Genomic DNA, 20,842 nt, shown 5'->3' on the forward strand with positions numbered 1-20,842 from the left:
AGCGTGGATTTCCCTCAAGCAACTCGCACACATCAAATATCACGTAATTAATATTCCCTTAAATAATTACATTTTTCCACTCAGCAACTCCAACTTCGCTCATCATAGCTACATGCCTTAGCTGTAATGCATCGTGTCCAGTCATCACATGGATTTCCAAAGTTATTATTGCACGCATATCAATGAGCCGTGTGATATTAATTGTGTCGATTTTCATGTATAGAGACCATGTTCACTTGGTATAAAGACAGATTTCTCATTACAATCCATGTCATAAACTCATTTTACAATACCCGCTACTTCCAAATTCAATTTTGATTAAAGAAGACATACTGATACAGTTGGTTGTCATTTAAGCATGATCGAGATCTAAGTAACAGAAAAGTAGACTTAATATTCTATTGCAAACAAGCTATAGCCACATTTAAAACCACTTTCCATAAAATACGGGTCAAATATTGCTACAGGATTGTATATACCCATGGATGTTATGATTATCTATTTTATACGAAACAGGCTCATTCCAAAGTTCCATTTTTTAAATAGAGAAATGCGGTAAATTGGAAAAGATGGGAGCAAACATCATCTGAAACGTCAACTTGCTGAAAGAGATAAAAAAATAAATTATGTCCTGTTTTGCCTCCATGTTATCTTCAACAAGCACTCCATGTTTGACAAGATACGGTCGAAAATCATGATGTATAATTCTTAATGAAACAATAATGCATCGCATTAATTGGGCACAGCAAATATATGTTATCAGTGAAACCGTCACTTGCTTTACGCTTGTTGCCGAGGGTGATAATCTTGACGATATTAGGTCCATGACACTCTTTTAATTCAATCCATAGACATTGGCTAACAGTAATCTCAGTAAAAGTTAAAAAGAAATGAGCTGAATGATGCTCAATGCTACCAGTGTCTTTGATACTGTGTAAACAAAAATGAAGCTTTGATAATTTCGGTGGAAAATTAATGCTAGATATAGAAAAGAAATAACTGAAAATTTGGGTGACCAGTCCGGATTTACTTCACTCGATTTTCCCCATAGACAATAATACACCGTGTTAAACAATATCATGGTGAATTTGGTCATTGATATCTTGATAAGTTACAACGGATTTTTTAAAGACGTTGCATTCTCGTGTGTCTGTTTCCATCAAATTGAACATTAAAGCTGATTTATAGATTTCCACAACCATGCATGACAACTGAGTCACAACATTTTCCTATGAATTATTTCAACTAAATAATACGACGCTAGTTCCTATGAATAAGGATAATAATATGATGGCAATGAATTGGGGACTCTAATCCACTCATTCGTACACCGTCCTTATTCCTTCAAAATTTTTACAGAACAAACGAAAACGGGTAAGGGCATATTCCCTAATTGAAAATAAAACATGAACACGAGATTTAAAACAAACTAACTAAGAAAAATTGAGAACACATTTTAAAGTTTCTGTGAAAAATAACACAAAATGAGAAGACGAAAAGAACAAAAGAAACAATTTAACGAATAACGTTTAAACTAACTGCTTCGGGAGACCACTTTCATTGTATATGGTTCCATATCTTTCAAAGAACTAAGGGGCAAAAAGACGAAACTATGAACCAGTGAAAGTATAGCGTGAACAACTGGATGTAGCTTGTGCTAAAGCACTGTGGAACCTATATGGAATAAGGGGGAAACTCAATCTGTATTCACTTCTACGGAAGGATATTATGCTTGCTGCATTAAATGTAAATAACTCTCCTGAGAAGTACTTCCGAACTAAAAAGTCAAGACAATAATTAATGTATTGCTCCTTGTCAATTACTGAACTGTATACGTCATTACACCGACAGAGTTGCGTTTGGCACATAGGGTATACTAGTGACTATTCTCTAACAGTCCATTGCATATATTTAAATTAACAGAAGAATCAAAATCTTGCTACAATTCAGACGCTTTTCAGTTGGACGGTTACACTGATGTTCAGCCATCGCTGATGGTTCACAAACACAAAATAATCTATTATATTCACATTCATCTAATATGCACAGAACAAAAAAAAAAAATGGCAGAAGCAGCCACATAAAGTCATCAGAGCTAAAACGCACGTTTGATATTAAAGCGAAGAGAAAGATACTTGACATTCAGCGTAAAATGTCACCGCAGTTATACAGTGCATGGACGTACACCAAACAGGACATAAGAAATTATCACCGAATAAACAACAGAACATAGATTTTAAAAAAAAAAAAGAAAAGCAGAAACCGTCACATGACTAGGCTTTCATCCCTTCTGCGCCATTGCCAATGTTTAGCTCCTCTGAACCAAAAGGAGCCAACTAGGCGAATGCTTTCAACGTTTCCTTCTATACATTCACAGTATGGCGCTTCCGTTGACTATAACTCCGTACCACGCCACAACCCCTCGGTGCGTATAAAATGTTCGCTGGGCGATTTAAACACAACGCTTATGAAGAACATTGGTCGAAATAGTGGAAGTATAAATGACATGGAGACAAAACAGAGGCTGCGCACAGCATCCGTCCGAATGTCTATAATACGACCATTAATATATCATTGTGTATCGTATCTGCTGTATAACAATGATTTTATGAGGCTTGGCGATTAGCACAGTTAGAGCGGATGAATAACACTGCGTACATGATACCAGTAGATAATGATAATATTCCGGCTTTTGCGTGTTTGTATACTTTTCACTAAATTTCGAGGGAAGAATTCGAAGCGTTTGTGCATAATAAAACTTTCCGAAGAATCATGTTTCCTGTGAAACAGTTGAAAACACGTACTGCTTGTGTCCATCTATTGGATGGCACCATGCCGTAATTTGCGATCTTGTACACACGACCCTTTTAAATCAGAATGTAGTCTCTAGTCAAGCGACGGAAGTCTTGTCAAATGATGGACTCGTTGAGCGCATTGATGTCGACGTCGCGCGCGTCTATCACTCCGTCCGCGTCTCGTCGATCATCGTCCGTCCGCCGCCCGTCGCTGCTTGGCGGATACTCTTCGTAGTGATGCGGGGCGTGATAGTTCGAGCTTCTCTCGTGCCCAGTGTGGTAATTTCCCCCTCGCTCCTGGCTGCTGGAGCGGTGATAGTTGCCGCCACCACGCTCGTGACTGGACTGATAGTTACTGTCTCTGTCCAGTAACTGTGACGTGCTCCTGTGCTGACCTCGCTCCCGGTGACGGTCACCTCCCATCCGCTTCCGGTCCTCCGTCGACTTGCTGATCCTCCGATGCACTTCCGAATCGCCGTACTTGCTGTTGCTACTGTGGTTGCTGCTACGCGACGGCTGCCCTCTACGAGGGGTCGTGCCGTAGTCCTGCTGAGGTATTTGTGGTGTGTTAGGAATGGATGCATAGTGGTCGTACTGTGAGTCGTCGTGACTCTGTGTTCGGTGTGCTGAGCGAGGCTTCGTCGACTCGCCCCGGCCGGAAGTTCCCTGATTGCTGACATTCGATCTGTCGTGATTGCTCGTGTTCCCGTGACTCCCTACGTTCCCGTGAGTCCCAGTGTTTCCGTGCGAGCTGCTCGTACTTCGACTGCCGGCAGTGCCGTTTTTGCTCTTACTTCCCTGCTGCTTGTCTCCCCGACTCTTTTGCAGTCGACTCGTCAGCACCTCGTCGTCCTCCGTGAAAACTTTGTCAGGCATGTTGGTAAACGCCATTTCCTGACGAGATAATCTGAAACAGAGACCATCAAGATTGTGTTGGTTTCTCATCACTAATTCCTCGTTCAATACTGCTCAATAAATCTTCTGCTAAAAAGGGAACTTGGTATTTAGATGGCACACGTGTAATCCTGAATATCACTTGCCTTTTTTACCCAAAGCAATTAAGCATACAGAGCCAACTGGCTAGGGCCATTTTTTGATGAACATTCAAGACTAGCAGCTCAGGATAAGACGATAACTTTACTAATTCAGAGCGAATGCTCCCCCCTACCTCCCTTTAAAGATTTTACATGAACTGCTTGATTCATTAAATTTCATGAAATGCATGGCTTTGGCTATAGTCTGTCATTTCCTTCGGGGCTCTTAAAAGGCGCCCTATGATTAATGGTCATAATTTAACCATGTTGTCTCGCTTTTTGTCTCGAGACAAAATGAAAGAAAAAAGAAAACTTACGGCATTTTGCAACATTGTGCTCTTTATTCTTCTTGTAAACGAAACGTTATATGTAATAAATAAGATCCCTATAGATTTATAAAGAAAGCTGACATTCAAAGGACATTAGACCTAGAACACAACCCTTTTCATTATTTAGTGGTATTCAAATTGCTACACTATAAAGAGGATGATTGTAGGAAAGTGCGGAAAATAATCTTATACTTTTCATGACCATGGGTAACGCAACGAACCGACAGAACTTTCAGATCTGTGCTTCGTAAAATAATATATCTGTGCGTGTATGAGTTATGTGTGCATGTGTGTGTGTGTGTGTGTGTGTGTGTGTTTTACATACTTGACTTTGCTGGCCGACCCAAGCCAGGGCTTTCCTTTCTTCTTGACCGAAGCATTGGTGTAAGGGATGATAGGATTCGGCACGGAGAAGTGACGGTCACGAACCATCGGTAGACTCACTTCATACAGCTCGTCTACCACAATAAAGCTCGTCTGGACAGGGAGAAAAGAACACCACGACGGATGAAAAACCACTGGAAGAAATACAGATGCAGATAACATGCTTTCAAGCGTCAGATACACACCACTGTGACGAATCAGACTGGGAGAACGTCAAGGTAGTGGGATTTGTTATGGTTTGAACAGGCATGAAATTGAGTAAAGATGGACACATGATGGAGGAAATTTTCAAATTCAGCTCTGATTGTATAATCATCGGGTTATTCGTGAGGGCATCTTTAAACCATCGTATAACCGTTGAGAGAGTTTCTCAAGCTGCTAACAAAAGATCGTACTTGCTTTAGCTATTGATCAGCCTTTAATCAGGCTCGGGACCAACTTCGCAAAAAAAAAAAATGAAAATTTCATATTCTAATGGCCATCTTGTGCTAATATCGGGACTGTGTGACGCCAACCTTTCGGAGACTCAGACTGATGTGTCAAGGGTAGCACCGAGGAGTCATTGATACATGGCGAATTAACCAAGGAAAAAAGAAAGGAGTAATGCTTTTCAGGCAATAAGAAATGATTTTTCCGTTGACAATCAAAACTAGGGGCACGTACAATAGACGTGCTACACATGAGTAGTGTGTATTGCCTACATTTTGGTGATGTGTTTATGCAAATGACTTGCAAGGCAATACCTTTCTGAGCTTAAGCACTGTTAAGGGTGAAATGGAAGGATTTTCATGAAGGGTGATGCGACCAAAGCTACGGTGCTGAGTATTCGACAGAAGACGAAATAATGCTTTACGCTTTATACAAGTCACATGACTTTGAGATGTTTTAAAGGAAGTATTCTGACAAAAAGCGAACAGTTTTATGCTAAAAATGTTGACATAGAAACACATAAACAAATGATGAGCCAAATTTGTGTTAAAGCAAATCTATATAAAGGAAGTTGGGACATGATCCGTCACGCTCTGTTTCGTTAATTCTGGAGTACACGTCTTCACGTAAAATGTATAAATATGTATAATTTCGTCACAGTGTACACATGCTTCGTCAGAGAAGAGAAGGCAATTTTATTTTGCTAGATATAATTCTACTTTTATACAGAAACCTCTAATTTTGGGACTCCATGCCAATGAAACACAGATAATTCCATGTTTTAGATGTAAATATGAAATGAATTTTACGTTAAAAGTTCCAATTGATGTTCAATTCAATTCAATTCATTTTATTTCCATACTTCTCATTTGTGGACATTATAACAGAAATCAAACAAGTTCTTTCACCTTGTAAACAATGTGCAAAATACAACAATATACATGGTGATAACACAGTAATTATATGTAATAACTGGTCAAATTCGAAATCGAGATGGGGTTGATCAAGAAAAGTATGGCGGGACCTATATGAAAGCAAGCTTGTTTGGCTGTAAGCCCCGAGTAATCAGTGTTTGTGAAAAAGAAACGGAGAACGGATAGTAGAAGACCAGATGATGTAAGAGTGCCAAATAAGAAAAAAACAAAAACAAAAACAAAACTAAAATTTGAACTATTACTGTGACCGAGATATCATTGGTTTCAGGAGGACAACATGATCAGAAGACATGTTAATCAGAAGATTTCTTCCAAATCGTGTCTATACACGAGCAATTACCGTAGTTATTGGGAAAGGGCATCAAGAGAACGATGGATCAAATCTGAACACTCGATATAGTACAGTACTATATAGTATTTTACAAAAATATTTTTGAATTAACTGCCGATGTGACCTTTACATACTAGCAATATCCATGAATACATATCACTTTGGGGGAAAAAAACAATCCCAAAATTCTGCCACATAAGATTCTGTAATAAACACGTATTTCCAATTCAGTGCATCTGAGGGAGTGCATTTCTTTTATGGGAAGCAGAAACTGGTGTTCTCTTACAGAGAGTCCCACGTGACAATTATAATTTTATTCTTGAACGTCGTAACCACGGAGACGATGCGAAGAAGACAAGGGAGAAAAATAAAGCATGTGACGACACAGTGCGTATTTTCCATTCTCGCACTGCTGGGGAATATTATTGTGCTCAAAGCCGGCAATGTGACGTCAGAGCAAGTGGGAGCATTTCCTTTGCAGCACTTCATTCACGCCGACAAATTCTGTGCTCGCCTTGAAACCGGATTTATGGAATTTGCAGCTTGCATCACTATACGTGCGTGTGTATTTCGCTAACATATGATAGAATATGGAAAGAGTAGACGTGACATTCAGACCTTGTGACATTTCATCATGTATGTTGTCAAAGCCCATTTATGTCAATGGCAGTGATTCATTATAATTGAGATCGATGGTGTACAACTCACACTAAAAGTTTACCTTGGATAAGTTACTAATCAACTAAACAATCAAAAGCTCCGGTTTTGTACTTCATTTCGAGAATGTTAATTAAAAGATAATAAATTCATATCATTCAACGTTGTTAGATGTTTGATTTCAGAAATATCAACGGCGCAAATGTTGACAATAACTTGGTTTATTTAACTCTGATTTGTGACGAACAATATAACATCGACCATTCATTTCTGCGTAGAGAATCTCATGATCGTTGACTTTGTGCATACGTTACTACTCTGTAAAAAATCGATGATTTCATTTTTTTTTTACTGGAAAACTGTTGATATCAGTCATACCATATTAGCCATTGTTGCCTCACATATTTTCCCAAATTTTCATGTTACCTCGATGTTCCTGTCGACGATCCAGTTCATATCGAAGTCATCGTCGTCCTCGCCAAACGGATTCATGAGATTTTCTGCGACCTGCAGTGGGCGGGATCATGGCGTGACGTTTTTATAAATAGTGTCGGTAGACCCGTCTCGTCATGAGACAACACCATAATATTGCACACACAATTTAACGACATTTCTGACCTGCAGTATCCCTCTTCCTGACATTCTGAGTCGTTCAATTGTTTTTTCCAAGTATATTCAGTATCAGCTAATTAGTTATCTCCTCCATGCTTATATGTTCACTTACGACACAACCATCATAAAGGGGGAAAAGGAAGATATTATCATATCCAGACTATGAAAACAAGATCTGGAACCAAGCTTCAGTATTGCTATCAAATAAAAGCGTACTTTGATTAGATATTTTCATTGAATTTTGCAAAAGTCACCTGGTATAAAAAGGATACCAACAAGAACGTATGAAACGCGTTTCAGAAAGTATTCACAGATCAAGCTTTGAAGGAGGCGTAATTTCTTTTTTCAATTTCAATTTCAATTAACTTTCATATTTCTCGCAAACAGCACAAAAAGTATGATAATTATACAATATGAAAATTAAACATAAATTAGATGAAACTTCACCGAAATGTACAAAATTTTGTCTTGGTATAAAGACAAGGTCTGTATACATCAGAGTTGAGGTATAGTAATAGTGCGAGAAATATGATGGGGGCCTGCGTGAAAGCAAGCTGGTACAGCCGCAGGTCCCGGGATAAATCAGATTAGGGGAATTATGAAATACGATATTTTCAGACCATACTATGTCAGGGGTACCTATTAAAGCAAACAAAAGAAAAAAAAAACGATCAAATAAATGTTACTAAATAAATACAGATTGAAATGGTACCGGTCATTCGTTCGAAGCATTCCACTACATGGTATAGTGTTTATTGTGACAAGCTGTGGATTTAAGGTAGGTTATTGTTAACTACCCTAAAGGGTGAATAATATCGTGAATCCTGGACTATAGCCATCTAGCATAGTATGAGGTCATGTCTTGATTGCTATGGTAGGTATAAATGTATAAAGTATGAATATTTTAATTTGGCACACACCTACCTTTAACCATCCGACATAGAAAACGAACTCCAATATCGTGAATCCTGGAATATAAACATCTAACGTGGTGTGACCCCCATTGTCCCCAGCGGGATCGAGATACTGCCGGCCGAATAGACACGCCAGAAAGTAACTATACGTTGCTATCGTTACAACCTGCACAAGGATAGATTCAGAGAAAGAGAGACGGATCATGACACATGAGAACAAGTAAGTGAGAAGAAATGTAAAAGCATAATTCAAACTGTATCAAAATCATATCAAAAGCAGCATACGCAATGATGAAAAACGACAAAGTTTGGAACTATTACTGTGTTGTACACGAGCGAATTTTTGTGAGTTTCAAGCCAAAGAATAGGAAATCCAGTCTTGGGAGGAAATCCTCGTCTTCTTTAGTTTGAAGTATTAATGAGATATTTTGTGCAACTCTCAGTGTTACGAGTGTAAAATAGAAAACGGTTTGATGGAACGTTTAGAAGTGTGGCACAAAATTTGAGTATGGAGTATCTTTCCCTAAAAGAGCCCGAGAATGCCGTTTAGCGTAAATTCTACACTCTATTAACGATATTGCTGAAATTCTCTTAAACTCAAACTCTTTCCGTATTCATTTTACCTCTACAACATCAGCCAGTATAACGCAGATTATGTCAAGCAAATTGGTGGTTTGTATAGACTGTGCGATGCTACGATCCGAATTACAAGCGCACTGCTGCATGTTGTTGTTGTTGTGTTTTTTTTTTTGGGGGGGGGGGGGTAGCCATCTGATTTTTTTTTTTGATAGTTCATTAAGATAGTCAATTGATCTTAGAAAGAAAAAGAAAGTTACCATAACGACGCTGCAAAAGAGCTATCTTTTCTAGTAATGTACTTCACAGCGTTGCTTCACTGGAGCTACATTGCAAATTGTTGCTTGTTCCATGGTAGGGAAGCAAGTCACGCTCAAATGAGTATGATACCCACATAAAGTTTGATTAAAAATGAAAAAAAAAAAAAACAGACTGGGAACAACCTGGCCAACATACAGTCACATAAGCAATGCTCAAAATTTTATATTTAGACATCATACATGAACGCAACTTAAACATCGATGAACATTTAAGCCTGTTGGGCAACACGTCATGTTTGTTGGTTTATGTAAAATCATTCAAACACAGCATGAATGATTCGAATCAAGTTGCGCTCAATCGAATACCATGTCTGCGTCTGAGCATCTTGGCGTGTATGTGATTACAGATGCCTTTAATTTGGAAGTGTAATGATGTAAATCGAGCATGTAATAAAACGTTGTTGTGCGTGTCATAAGAACGTATGAATATTGGCACATCAGCGATTGAAAACGTTACAGTTTGATGAACTTTGATAGCAATTATGCTAAATGATACTTCGCTGTCTTTCGACGGTTTTATCTCATTCTAATCAGGAAAGTTGCTCTTGGCTTACAGAGTATACGAGTAAAAAGGAACTGTAATCAAGCAAGCTGGATATTGCTAGCTTGCATATAGCGCCACATCCCAGCGACGCCAAATGATAGATTCGTCCGTTTGTTTAGTATCTAATAAATGATCGGTAAGAATTTAGAATTCAATATTGTGCCATGACGAATTTTGACGCGTCTTATTTAAAAGAAACCAAAGCCTAAATATAATTGTCAATTGAGTAAAAGCAGCAATAATTCAAAAGTTAAATTGTCAAAGTTTCCGTGCCGTCATCGCTGAATAAAGAGACTATACTTCAATCGATTTGTTACTGACATAATGTTAAGGGTGATATCATTCTCTCTACTTTCTGAAAGAGTTTAATCAAGACAGTGATCTTTCACTATGCTAGAAAAAGTGAACATGTGATGAATTTCTGTATATTTTCTTTACGTTGTTGTCCATAATGATGTCATGAAATGTAGCAGTCTCCTTATCAAGCGATGACGCCACCGAAGCATTATTTTTTTTTAATGCATAAGCTATAAAAGAAATTATAACTTTTGAATCGATCGCCTCAAAGTTTCACTGATATATACTGCTGCTTTCACTCAATCCATTTATATTTTGGTTTTGGCTACCTAAAAATGCAAATCAATGACATGAAATAAGATATAAGAAAATGAAATTTTCATATTAGTATCATGAATGCTTATTCAGTTATCATTTTGGCAAAGACAGAAGCAAGCTAAATCTATAGATTTTCTATTGAGACATGATTCTTTTTTTTTTTCTTTTTGCAGGAACTTTAAACATGATTTACCTATACATCACGTCTGATGTGTGCATTTGTTTGATACTGGAATTCATTTCTGTTATTGATTAAAGGCCAAAAGTGTAAGACATTGAAGAGGATAATAAATCATGATAATCATCAGTAAGGTGACAAAATGTTGCGAACAATTAGCTTGTTGAACAAACACTTACCTGAGTATAAACTAGAGGTACTACAATCCAATCGTAGCCGTATAGCTCGAAGCATTTATTCTGGAAGTTGTTTAATTCCTGCAGCAACAACAACAACAACAAGAAAAAAAACCGAGAAAATAAAACGTGATAATCATTACATCTTAAGTGCAGATCAGTTTGACAATGTGTAATTATCTTGTGATTACCTATGTCACTTCTTGTATCCAAACACTGAGGAGGATTTGTTGTTGTTGTTGTTGTTGTTGTTGTTGTTGTTGTTGTTGTTGGTTTTGTTGTTGTTGCTGTTGTTGTTGTTCCTTCTTTTTTTTTCTTCAGGTATTCTTATTTGATCCGGCACACCAAGCCGTCATGAACAAAACAATCTTTGGCAAATGATCTATTAGAAACCAGATATTCATGAGAATACTCGTCTGTAGAGCTTGAAAAGCAAAATTGATTGCCATCCTTAATCTTTACGCAAGGAAAGACACTAAGACTATGAGGTCCTTACGTCATCGTAAAGCTCTTAATTTTGTGTCTCTATCACCCTCATGTATGTAGGACCTACTTAAATCAGTTATTATACCTACAAAATGTAGATCCATCATGATCAGGTACATACATAACATCTCATGAAACATTTTAACCTGAACGACATATAATGCAAGCACAGGCAAGCTCACAAACACAGACATCCACACACATACTATGGATATACACAGACACACGCGAATCCCTGACTGTTTAAAAGGTCAAACCTCCGAGCGTCTTACATCAGAAAGGTGTTTGTGAATCCCATTGTGTGGGAATGCATGCAGAAAGAGTCACGGACGTATAGAACGCATGGACACGCCGAATCAACATCCTTCAACACGACCTTTCGAAACAGTTCCCAGTTAGCCTTCGACAATAAAAGATGCATTTCCTTCACACACAAAAATCTGTTCGTCAAAAATGATGCTCCTATACTGCCACTTTAAACAATCCAATAACCTTATCACTGCATGACAGTGTTAAGATCTAAGGTCTTGATATTAAACTGCCTTTGATTATTGTGGCAAACCGCCTCTTCCTTGGTTGAATCTCAGGTGTTGAAATCTGAGCCAAATCTCTCCGAATATGCACGACCCGGTTCCGTGCTTCTTTCTTTTTCTTGTGCTTCATTTTCTTTCCATTTCTTAATGTGTAAAGGTTTACAATGACTCCGCAGAAGAAGGGGGAGGGGAATGAAAAGTCAGCGGCCGATAAAAACAATCAAGGAGGAAGAGAATGAATGCTATAAGTTATGGAAGTATTGTATACAAATGTATGCATGGGTGGTGGTGGGTATATATTTTTTAAAGACCAAGAAAGAAGTTTGATGTGAAACACACTTATTGAGTACAGAAGAAAATGTGATATGATAACGTATGGTGGACTATATTATCACTTACATGTACATTGTATATCACTTTACCAACATCATTTACAAAACTTAACGCTGAATTGAAAAAAAAAAAAAACACACACACCATGAAAATGGCAAACAAACAAAATGGATTAACGTGTGTGATGCCAGAACTGAAATGAGAGCAAGTGATAGCGACGATCAACAGAGAATGCAAAGACAATACATCCAGGAAACATACAGGAAAACTACAATACATTCAGGATAACGACAACATGAAACACGCGGAGGAGGATTCGAAGTTGGAGTAAAATTCCTTTAACGTTGGGTAACATGAAGACGATATAGGCAACTGCAGCAGATCAAGATAATCTGGAATTGAGAAAGAAAAGGCGGGATAAAAGAGGGGAACCGAAATAGATATACCACAGTAGACGGGAAGAGGACTTCAATTCGTCGAGATCGAAATCGGCCAGAACTCGGGGGGTTGGGTTACCGAAAATGAGATTACGGGGCCTAGTAGCTCATCCACCAGCGACGCCAAACGATTTCCATCGCCTGGTTCGCACGTGCGATGTCTGTCAGTTGTAGAAAGAATGTGACGACAAAGAGAAAGAGGGGGGGGGGGGGGGGAGGGAGAGAAAGAGGGAGAGATTGATGAGAGAAGGGGGAGATAGGTAAGGGAGAGAGGAGGCAACAGAATTCCGTCTTCACGCATTCATAGCGATTCGGCTGCGCACCTTCCCATGCATCGCATACATCAAAGCAAAGACTGCTACACACAGCGCTGAAGTCGCTATGCCGTACAAGGAGGAGGAGGAGGAGGAAGCTGGGGGGTGGTGATTGAAGCAAGATAACAACATCTGACGCCTGATTGGTATTATTCCGTCATATACAATATTCCAAGGCCATGTGTGTCATATTCCTACCCGTTCTGGCCTCTTCATCCACATGAGAATAAGAAATAACATTTCGAACCAGACGAGAATAATGTTCGCAACAGCTATAATATTGGATCTAACTTTGTATGCGTTCTGCTTTCGGGTTAAAAAAAAGTTGGTAAAACACACACAATCAATGTATACACACATCAGATGTTATTTCAGTTTGCTACTAGTATTTCGTCTCCAAAATGTACAAAAACGGGAAGGAAAATTGGCTCCAGTTGCACTGTGGAATTCTCTACCATACATTTCCTATTGATCCAAGAATATGTGTACAGGCATCGATTCCTTGATTGGTTCCTTATATTATTTTGTTGATTGATGAAAATACTTTCATTATCATAGTGACATTGTGTATAACAACAAAAACACATATAGTTATGCAAGTTTGTGCACCAATTTCTTCGCGTCTTTCAGTATGATACATTAAACTTTTCTTGCGTCTTGTTTTTCACTATTTCCTTTATTATTTGGAGTAATTCAATTTGTCCAATTGAATTGTTTACGTGCGAAAGAAATGAAACGAAACAAAATGACAACAAAACAAAAACGCCGAAGTGTACACATTGTATCTTCTTCCTGAAGTTTACAAATATTAGATTATGATTGATATGACATAAAAATTTTATATATTGAGCAATATGTGCAACTACCAAAGGGAGATTTGTACAGACAATTTGAAACATGAATAAGATGCAGTCTAGACAATTACCTATCAGCCAATCGATAAATCAATCCCACATCAAATAGAAGTCATACAATCCTATATAAGATAACATAAATAAACATGGTGATTCTTCCCGATGCATTCTGTGTAAGGCATTAGGGATGGAAGCCTTCGTCATCAAAATAAAGTTTATTTTACAAAAATAACTCTCGAGATGTATGATATCAATTACAGAACAAAATTCACCACACCTAGACGTTCACAAAACACGACAGCATACTAGAAGGAACAGTTTGTTGTGGTTGATAATATAATGACCCCCTTGCCCTGATTCCCTTCCCCCCCCCCCCTTTCCACCTCGAAGACAAGACCACCAACGATGTAGAGAAATACGACGATTGCTCTGCACGGAAGGCAGAGAGATAAACGAGGCATATATTTTATCGTGAAATCACCCGTGGACCGCGCGCTCAGTAAGCACCTAACGTCATGTCTTCCATGGATAACGTGTCGAGATTCCGAGGTTCTGTCTAACCAGAGAGCTGTGTGGTAGCTCCGTGATCTAATCGAACCACGAATGCAGAGTGATCGAATGGGGACTTCAAATAAATGCAGGAAAACGGAGGATCGAGAAATAAGGCGTATAAACAGCGACGAGGAAATGGAGAAGAAACCCCATCTCCCTGCTAAGACTATTTCTTTTTCAGAATGAGGGAGGTGGGCACGAGAAATGTGAAACAGCAAGATAAAAATAGATAGATAGATAGATAGATAGATAGATAAGTAGACAGATAAATAGCTGGATGGATAGATATATAGATAAGAAAAAGAGTGAGAAAGAGAGTAAGATGTATAGAAAGACACGGTAGAAGGGAAAGAGATAGAACAAGAAAGATGATAGGAAGAGGCGGAGAATTTGACATTTTGACACAAATAAAGACGATCACAGAAAGTGTAAATAAAAAGCAAAAGATTTATATCAGCCATGAAGCCAAGCAGTAGAGGAGCGGGCATCTGAATGACGTCATTAGTAACAGGCCTATATATACATACTCTTTTATTTGGTTTGTTCTTTTCTTCTTCTTTTTTTTTTCACTTGAAGGACGAACATAAACAAACCCTCTAGTATGGAGAACCTATATAGGCGTGTCTCTGTAACGCAGAAAAACATAAATCTTGGTCCTGTATTATGATGCAGCGCGCCGCGTTGATTGAACATAATCAATGATAAAGAAAAAGAAAGGGGAGGGCGAAGGCTTCGATCCGGGTCACCACAGACCCTGTCACTTCCCTAATTGATTAACGTTTGAGTAAACGGATCAAGTCGCGGTGACTGGGAGGATTAGCTGTGGACGATCGCGGCCGTCACGGCTCTTTTCCTCCGCCCCACATCGTGGTGTGAAAGAGGGGAAGAAATCCACATATAAGTGTGTATAAGTGGACACGCTAACTACGAGTTGACCTATGACCTATCCACTAGAATGCCAACATTTCAATGAATTTGTTATGATCAGTAATAATTGTGTAACTTTTTGGCAACCGTGTGCTTATAGCTGGAATGGATACCTTTCGGCATTGTAATTTGATTTAGATAATTAATGGCATTGAATGTTAAAGTGTGTACTCCCGGTTTGTTTGTTTGTTTGTTTGTTTGCTTTTGTTTTAAATAATAAAAACTTATGTTTAATGACCTGAACTGAACTGAACTATAAAAAAAAAAAAAGCATGCAGGACAGCTGCACTGATGATAAATTCAAAGTGTATGGGGGGAAAGGAATAGTTTCGAAAATTATTATTTTCATGCGTATGTAAATAAACAAGGGAAGATAAACAGTCACACATTTTTGTTGAATATATCAGACGGATAATATATATATATATATATACAGATGTCCAACAGATGTCCAACACTTCAGCACCTAAAACATTGTTTGTCAGACAACATTAAGTATATACATATATATAAATATATAAATATATATATATATATATATATATATATATATATATATATGTATATATATATATATATATATATATATATATACATATACATAATGTTGTCTGACAAACAATGTTTTAGGTGCTGAAGTGTTGGACATCTGTTTATTTAGTGATATGTAGTGTATCATAAAAATGGTGCAATCTATGATTATTTCAGATTTATAGACATCTGCAAATCACGCGAGCAGCAAGATCATCTTCGACCTGCATGCGAAACAATCGCAAATTTCGCCGCAGCATGGATAAACTACTTCATGAATTAGTGCAAAACGCACGATTCCTCCAAGTGCACGACTGTCATATACGTCTATATGCCATTAACGCCTTGTACATTTCACTCATTACAAGCTGAGCATCACACATTTGGGAAGCAATGCCTGACCTATTTCACTGATATGAGAATCAAGCAATCTTATTGATCCCTGACCTACAATCGAGGGCAGGGGAGTTGTTACACATCTACCGAAGATAGCTAGCACTACCTTTTCCTGTGACGTATAACGGAGAGGGCCAGCTCTGTGAACATGGCAGAAATATGAGTTATGCGTTGCTTACACATCCGACATGATGGCATTTAGCCAGGTATTGCTGTCAGACACGAAATACATATAATATGATGCACACACGCATGCGCGCACACACGTCATTGTGCTATCCACACATAGTGTGTGTGTGTGTGTGTGCGTGTGTGGGTGCATGTGTGTTTGTATGAATAATTTGTGAGTTTGTTCATGTGTTTGTATACAATCATAATACGGGTTTCTTGCCTCGAGATCAAAGAAATGAGACTATTCAGCTCTTAGTTTTTTATTTATTCTAAATTTGCTATACCGCATTATTTTGCTCTAAAGTATGTTAGTGGATTCATCGCTGTTCTATATATACCATCAGTAGTTTAATGCTATCTCTTTTTATTATTTCTATTTTGGGAGGGGGGCTAACATTCTCATCGACAAGTACACTTTAACGAACCAACATCATTAAAAAAAAAAACTTTGACAGCGAAAGAACATAAACGTATAATGCTCAACTCTCAACCGCACCATGACACACAACCACTACAGTGCGCCACAGCATTTGGTATACGGTACGATATAATGGCGTATCAAACTCACATCTATGATGGTTTTCAAGGCTGGATCACTGATAATGCGGGCTTGCTTGCGGCACATCCTGCATAGATTGACGAACCAGGCGCACGGCACCCAGTACTTTGGATTGTCCGTGTGCAGATTCTTGAATATTTCTTTCTCTTGATCAGTCATTAGACCTTCCAAATGATAATGGGAAAGATAATTACGATAATTATTAGGATTAATGACTCTGAAAGATGAAACAGACAAAAGAAGAAAAACAGTAACAATAATGATGGTTTAATGGTGATGATAATTATAAAAATGATAACAGTGCAAAGTAATATGCCATAAGAAAATAACACTGGCAGTTTTTATATAGAGCGCATGGCGATACTGTGATGTCTGGACGCATTAATCACACTGCTATACTAGAAACGTGACATAAGGCAAACTATCAAGATTTGTAAATGCTATAACTTGCATTATTATTCTATATTCAAGTAGACATGGAAGATTTAAATCTCAAATCAGTGCATTAAACCTTGCATTGTCACTGGCAATATTAAAAAAACAAAAACAACGTAACCAGGTTATTCAGTGGGTGCTAAAGATTAAAGTAATCTTTTTTCAGTAACACATCAGATGTACTGCATACTTATTCAAACCACATCACGCAACAGGGCATCGCTAAATACTATACCCATACCCAATGGATATATATATATACATATATGATTATGTAATGTATATTTTACATTCACACACACTCAAACATATGCATACAAATATATATAGATGTAATAGATAGAGGATATTAATAATATGTGACAAAATGGTTTTATGCTCGGAGCTTTTGCAAGAGTACAAAGAGACAAGGGTCAATTAATTAAACTCCATGAGAAATTGAATTCCTTTTTGTCCATATAAATACATCATCAATTATCATTGCCTCTCCTATTCTAGACTAAAATCTCTTCCTTTTTCTCCAGTGACTCTCAAGCATGTTCTTCCTACCCGCCTCGACAAGATGAGAGAGTGTAGGGAAGCGCTTTTTGACTCTCTTGCTCCCCGATCGGTAGACCAGGATGGCCGACAGGTTGACGTAGCGGGCCAACGTCCGCCGGATGATTCGCCCCTCCTCGTCGTTGCCCAAGATGTGGGCCGACACGTTGTACACCACTCGGTCCGGCCAGGGAATGGACTTGAACTGTGTCCACCACCTGTTGTCAGGAGAAGTCAGATTACCACGTCGCATTAGAGACAGGAAAAGTTTTTCCAATATTGCTCTGCCTGAATTCCTCGATGATAATTGAAAGGAAAAAGGACGGATTGATTTCATAGCTCAGAAAAATAAGCATGCAGTAATATTCCATGCCCTTTGAGCACTCAGACAGAGTGATATAGGACACAAATACCTCTTCATTTATTGTTACTCTATCAATTCACAGGAAAGTCCATAACAAATTATGTCTTTCTTAAAAGGGGCAATAATGACGTATTTTTGATATATCCGCTGTTACTCCAACACCATCTTCTTCTTCTTTTTTTTATTATGAGTTGAAATGCACTTCACCATCAGCAGCGCTGAAATTAAATATTCGGTAAAGTGTCTGTAACAAAGTGCAAAAGTCAACATTAAGGAGGAAAATTGTGAGTTCAGGGACCTATAACAAAGTCCATACAGACAGGATAAAAGAGAGGTATGGACTATACAGAGATTGAAAACATGCCGGAAGAGCTCATTAAACCGAATGAAAGTTGAAAGATGAGAAGAAAAATGGAATAGAAGTACGAAAGAGAAAGGTAGAAGCAAAATACCATAATTTATGACAATGATCAACGGGCACAGTGATAGAAAATACAGCTAAAATTAGGTGTTCCACACTAATTCAATGTGCTCAGCAATTTTGTATTCATTATCAAAGAAACGCATACCTACCATCCAAATACCTAATTATATCCATAGCCATCTGCAACATCTCTTAATCGCTTTACGCACATTATTGTTTAATTGTCTCTACACGACTTTTATATCAGCGTGACCTTGCCAGACTGTGCGGCAAAAGGGGGATAAAGATATCACTTAACAATGTTCTCCCATAACCGATCCATTTTTGGCGGGTTCTAGCTTTTGAAATGCCATCCCATATTGTGTTAATTGCAGTGGACAAATTGGGATTATCGGAAAGGTCGATTCAGTTCCAGGGTGAGACACCAGAGCTGCGTGTTGTTATTGCTTTTTTCTCCAAAGTACAGTCAAACCTGCCAACAGTAGCCACCCAAGGGAGATGAAAATATTGGCCGTAAAGACAGGTGACCACTATAGACAGGTTATCCGACATTTGTGCTTATTATCAACATATACACATCGCTATATACATCTAGTAATTCAATTCAACTCAATTCAAACTTCATTTTCACTTCTTTCAACAGAATATTTAAAAAAAAAAGTACGTAAAGATGACATGCATTTTAAGGAATGATACACAGGCAGAAAGGAATAACATGTTCATGTCTGTAGTCATTACAAAAGGAGGCATATACAAACATATTTGTATATTTTGTTTAAAAAATATATACGTACTTACATGTCTATAAGTATTTAAATGTATATGTATATTTATATGTATATGTATATATATATGTATATTATGTAGGCACATGTTTCATACCTTTAACAATGTCGGTAAGCTGTTATTTTTGTACAGTGCATGGATTTGCGTGCAGATATCCACATAATGTTTTAGGAAACAAGTTTAAAGCGTATGTTTCAGTTGTTCAATTCGTTGGAAACATTAAAAAAAAAAAAGATATACGTGTGCAGCGTGTCCTTCGCCACGCCCAGGCGCGAGTTCATTGACCTACCTATCGAAGACGACGGTCACATAGAAACCGAGCACGAAACTTATGGGGAACACCTTGGTGTACTCGTAGGCGTAGGTGGCCAACTTGTCGAAGTTTTCCTTGACCTCGTCCTTGAAGGCAAAGCGGTAGATCAAGCTGACGATGCTGTAGAGGAGCAGGAAGACGAGCATTTCGCGCCATAGCAGCTTGTAGACGCTGGCTCGCCATCGGAAAAGCAGGCCGGCCAAGCCGCCGAGCTGGATCTGCAGACGACAAGGGGTGGACAGATTTTAAGAGAAACTGACACTGTTGACGTCATAATGTGAACATCGTATTCAACAACAAATTGAGTATATAGTCCCCTAGTGTACAAACAAATGTGAAAAGGCGTCTTGAGCAGAGTGCCGATACTTGATTCCAGCTGCAATTGTAGGTCATATGGATCCTTTGATGTTCATCAGTAACACATGAAGGAATTCTATATGAGAGACGTTGGCGTCCGCCCTCTGCATAGATCTATTTTATGAGCACCACAACCAAACATATCGTTTTTAATATGAGGTTACTTAACGGGTAAGATTATCATTGGTTTACAACTCACTTCAGTTGCTTATGCTAGTGCACATTTTCGTGACTATTCTTATATCTGATCAGGTATATCTTAGCAGAAATCAGAGTGAACAGTTTACAGGCTGGATAGAAATTTATGGTGTCATTAGACTGAGGAAATTTCAACAAAAGTATCACGTGGTGTATGATTGTCGTCTACCATCAGGGTCTGAAGATGGTGAAGTCATCTTACATTGTACCTCGTCAGTTTTCGGTCATCTTTACTTTATGCGCAAACTACAGTTTTAGCGTGAAAAGGAAACTTATTGGCAAGTAGTAATTTGTTTAAAACCATCAACATCTTAGCCCTCTCTGTTTGGACTGACGGAGGGAGATCCATGCTATCAGTTAGCGTAGAGCACATACATTACGTTCAAAACTTTCGACAGACATTAACCAGTTTGTTAGATATACATGTTTGTACAGCGTTCAAGGTACACTTTCATTTATCTATATAAAACGTTTTGTCATTGAAGTGGGGAAAACACCCGCACAAT

General features: G+C 38.2%; 1 protein-coding gene across 1 annotated transcript; it reads right to left on the minus strand.

The window, feature by feature from the left end:
- Positions 1 to 2,909: 2,909 nt before the first annotated feature.
- LOC140229696 (bestrophin-4-like) lies at positions 2,910 to 19,942 on the minus strand. The gene is made up of 8 exons (XM_072309941.1): positions 19,758 to 19,942; positions 17,907 to 18,112; positions 16,932 to 17,086; positions 10,833 to 10,910; positions 8,431 to 8,586; positions 7,321 to 7,401; positions 4,484 to 4,635; positions 2,910 to 3,702 (listed from the first exon to the last, which is right to left on the minus strand). Exons 1-8 carry the CDS (start codon positions 19,925 to 19,927, stop codon positions 2,910 to 2,912), a joined length of 1,791 nt encoding a protein of 596 aa, XP_072166042.1. The 5' UTR covers positions 19,928 to 19,942.
- Positions 19,943 to 20,842: the final 900 nt, after the last annotated feature.

The sequence above is a fragment of the Diadema setosum genome, chromosome 1, assembly GCF_964275005.1.
Source record: "Diadema setosum chromosome 1, eeDiaSeto1, whole genome shotgun sequence".
In the NCBI taxonomy this organism is placed as follows: domain Eukaryota; kingdom Metazoa; phylum Echinodermata; class Echinoidea; order Diadematoida; family Diadematidae; genus Diadema; species Diadema setosum.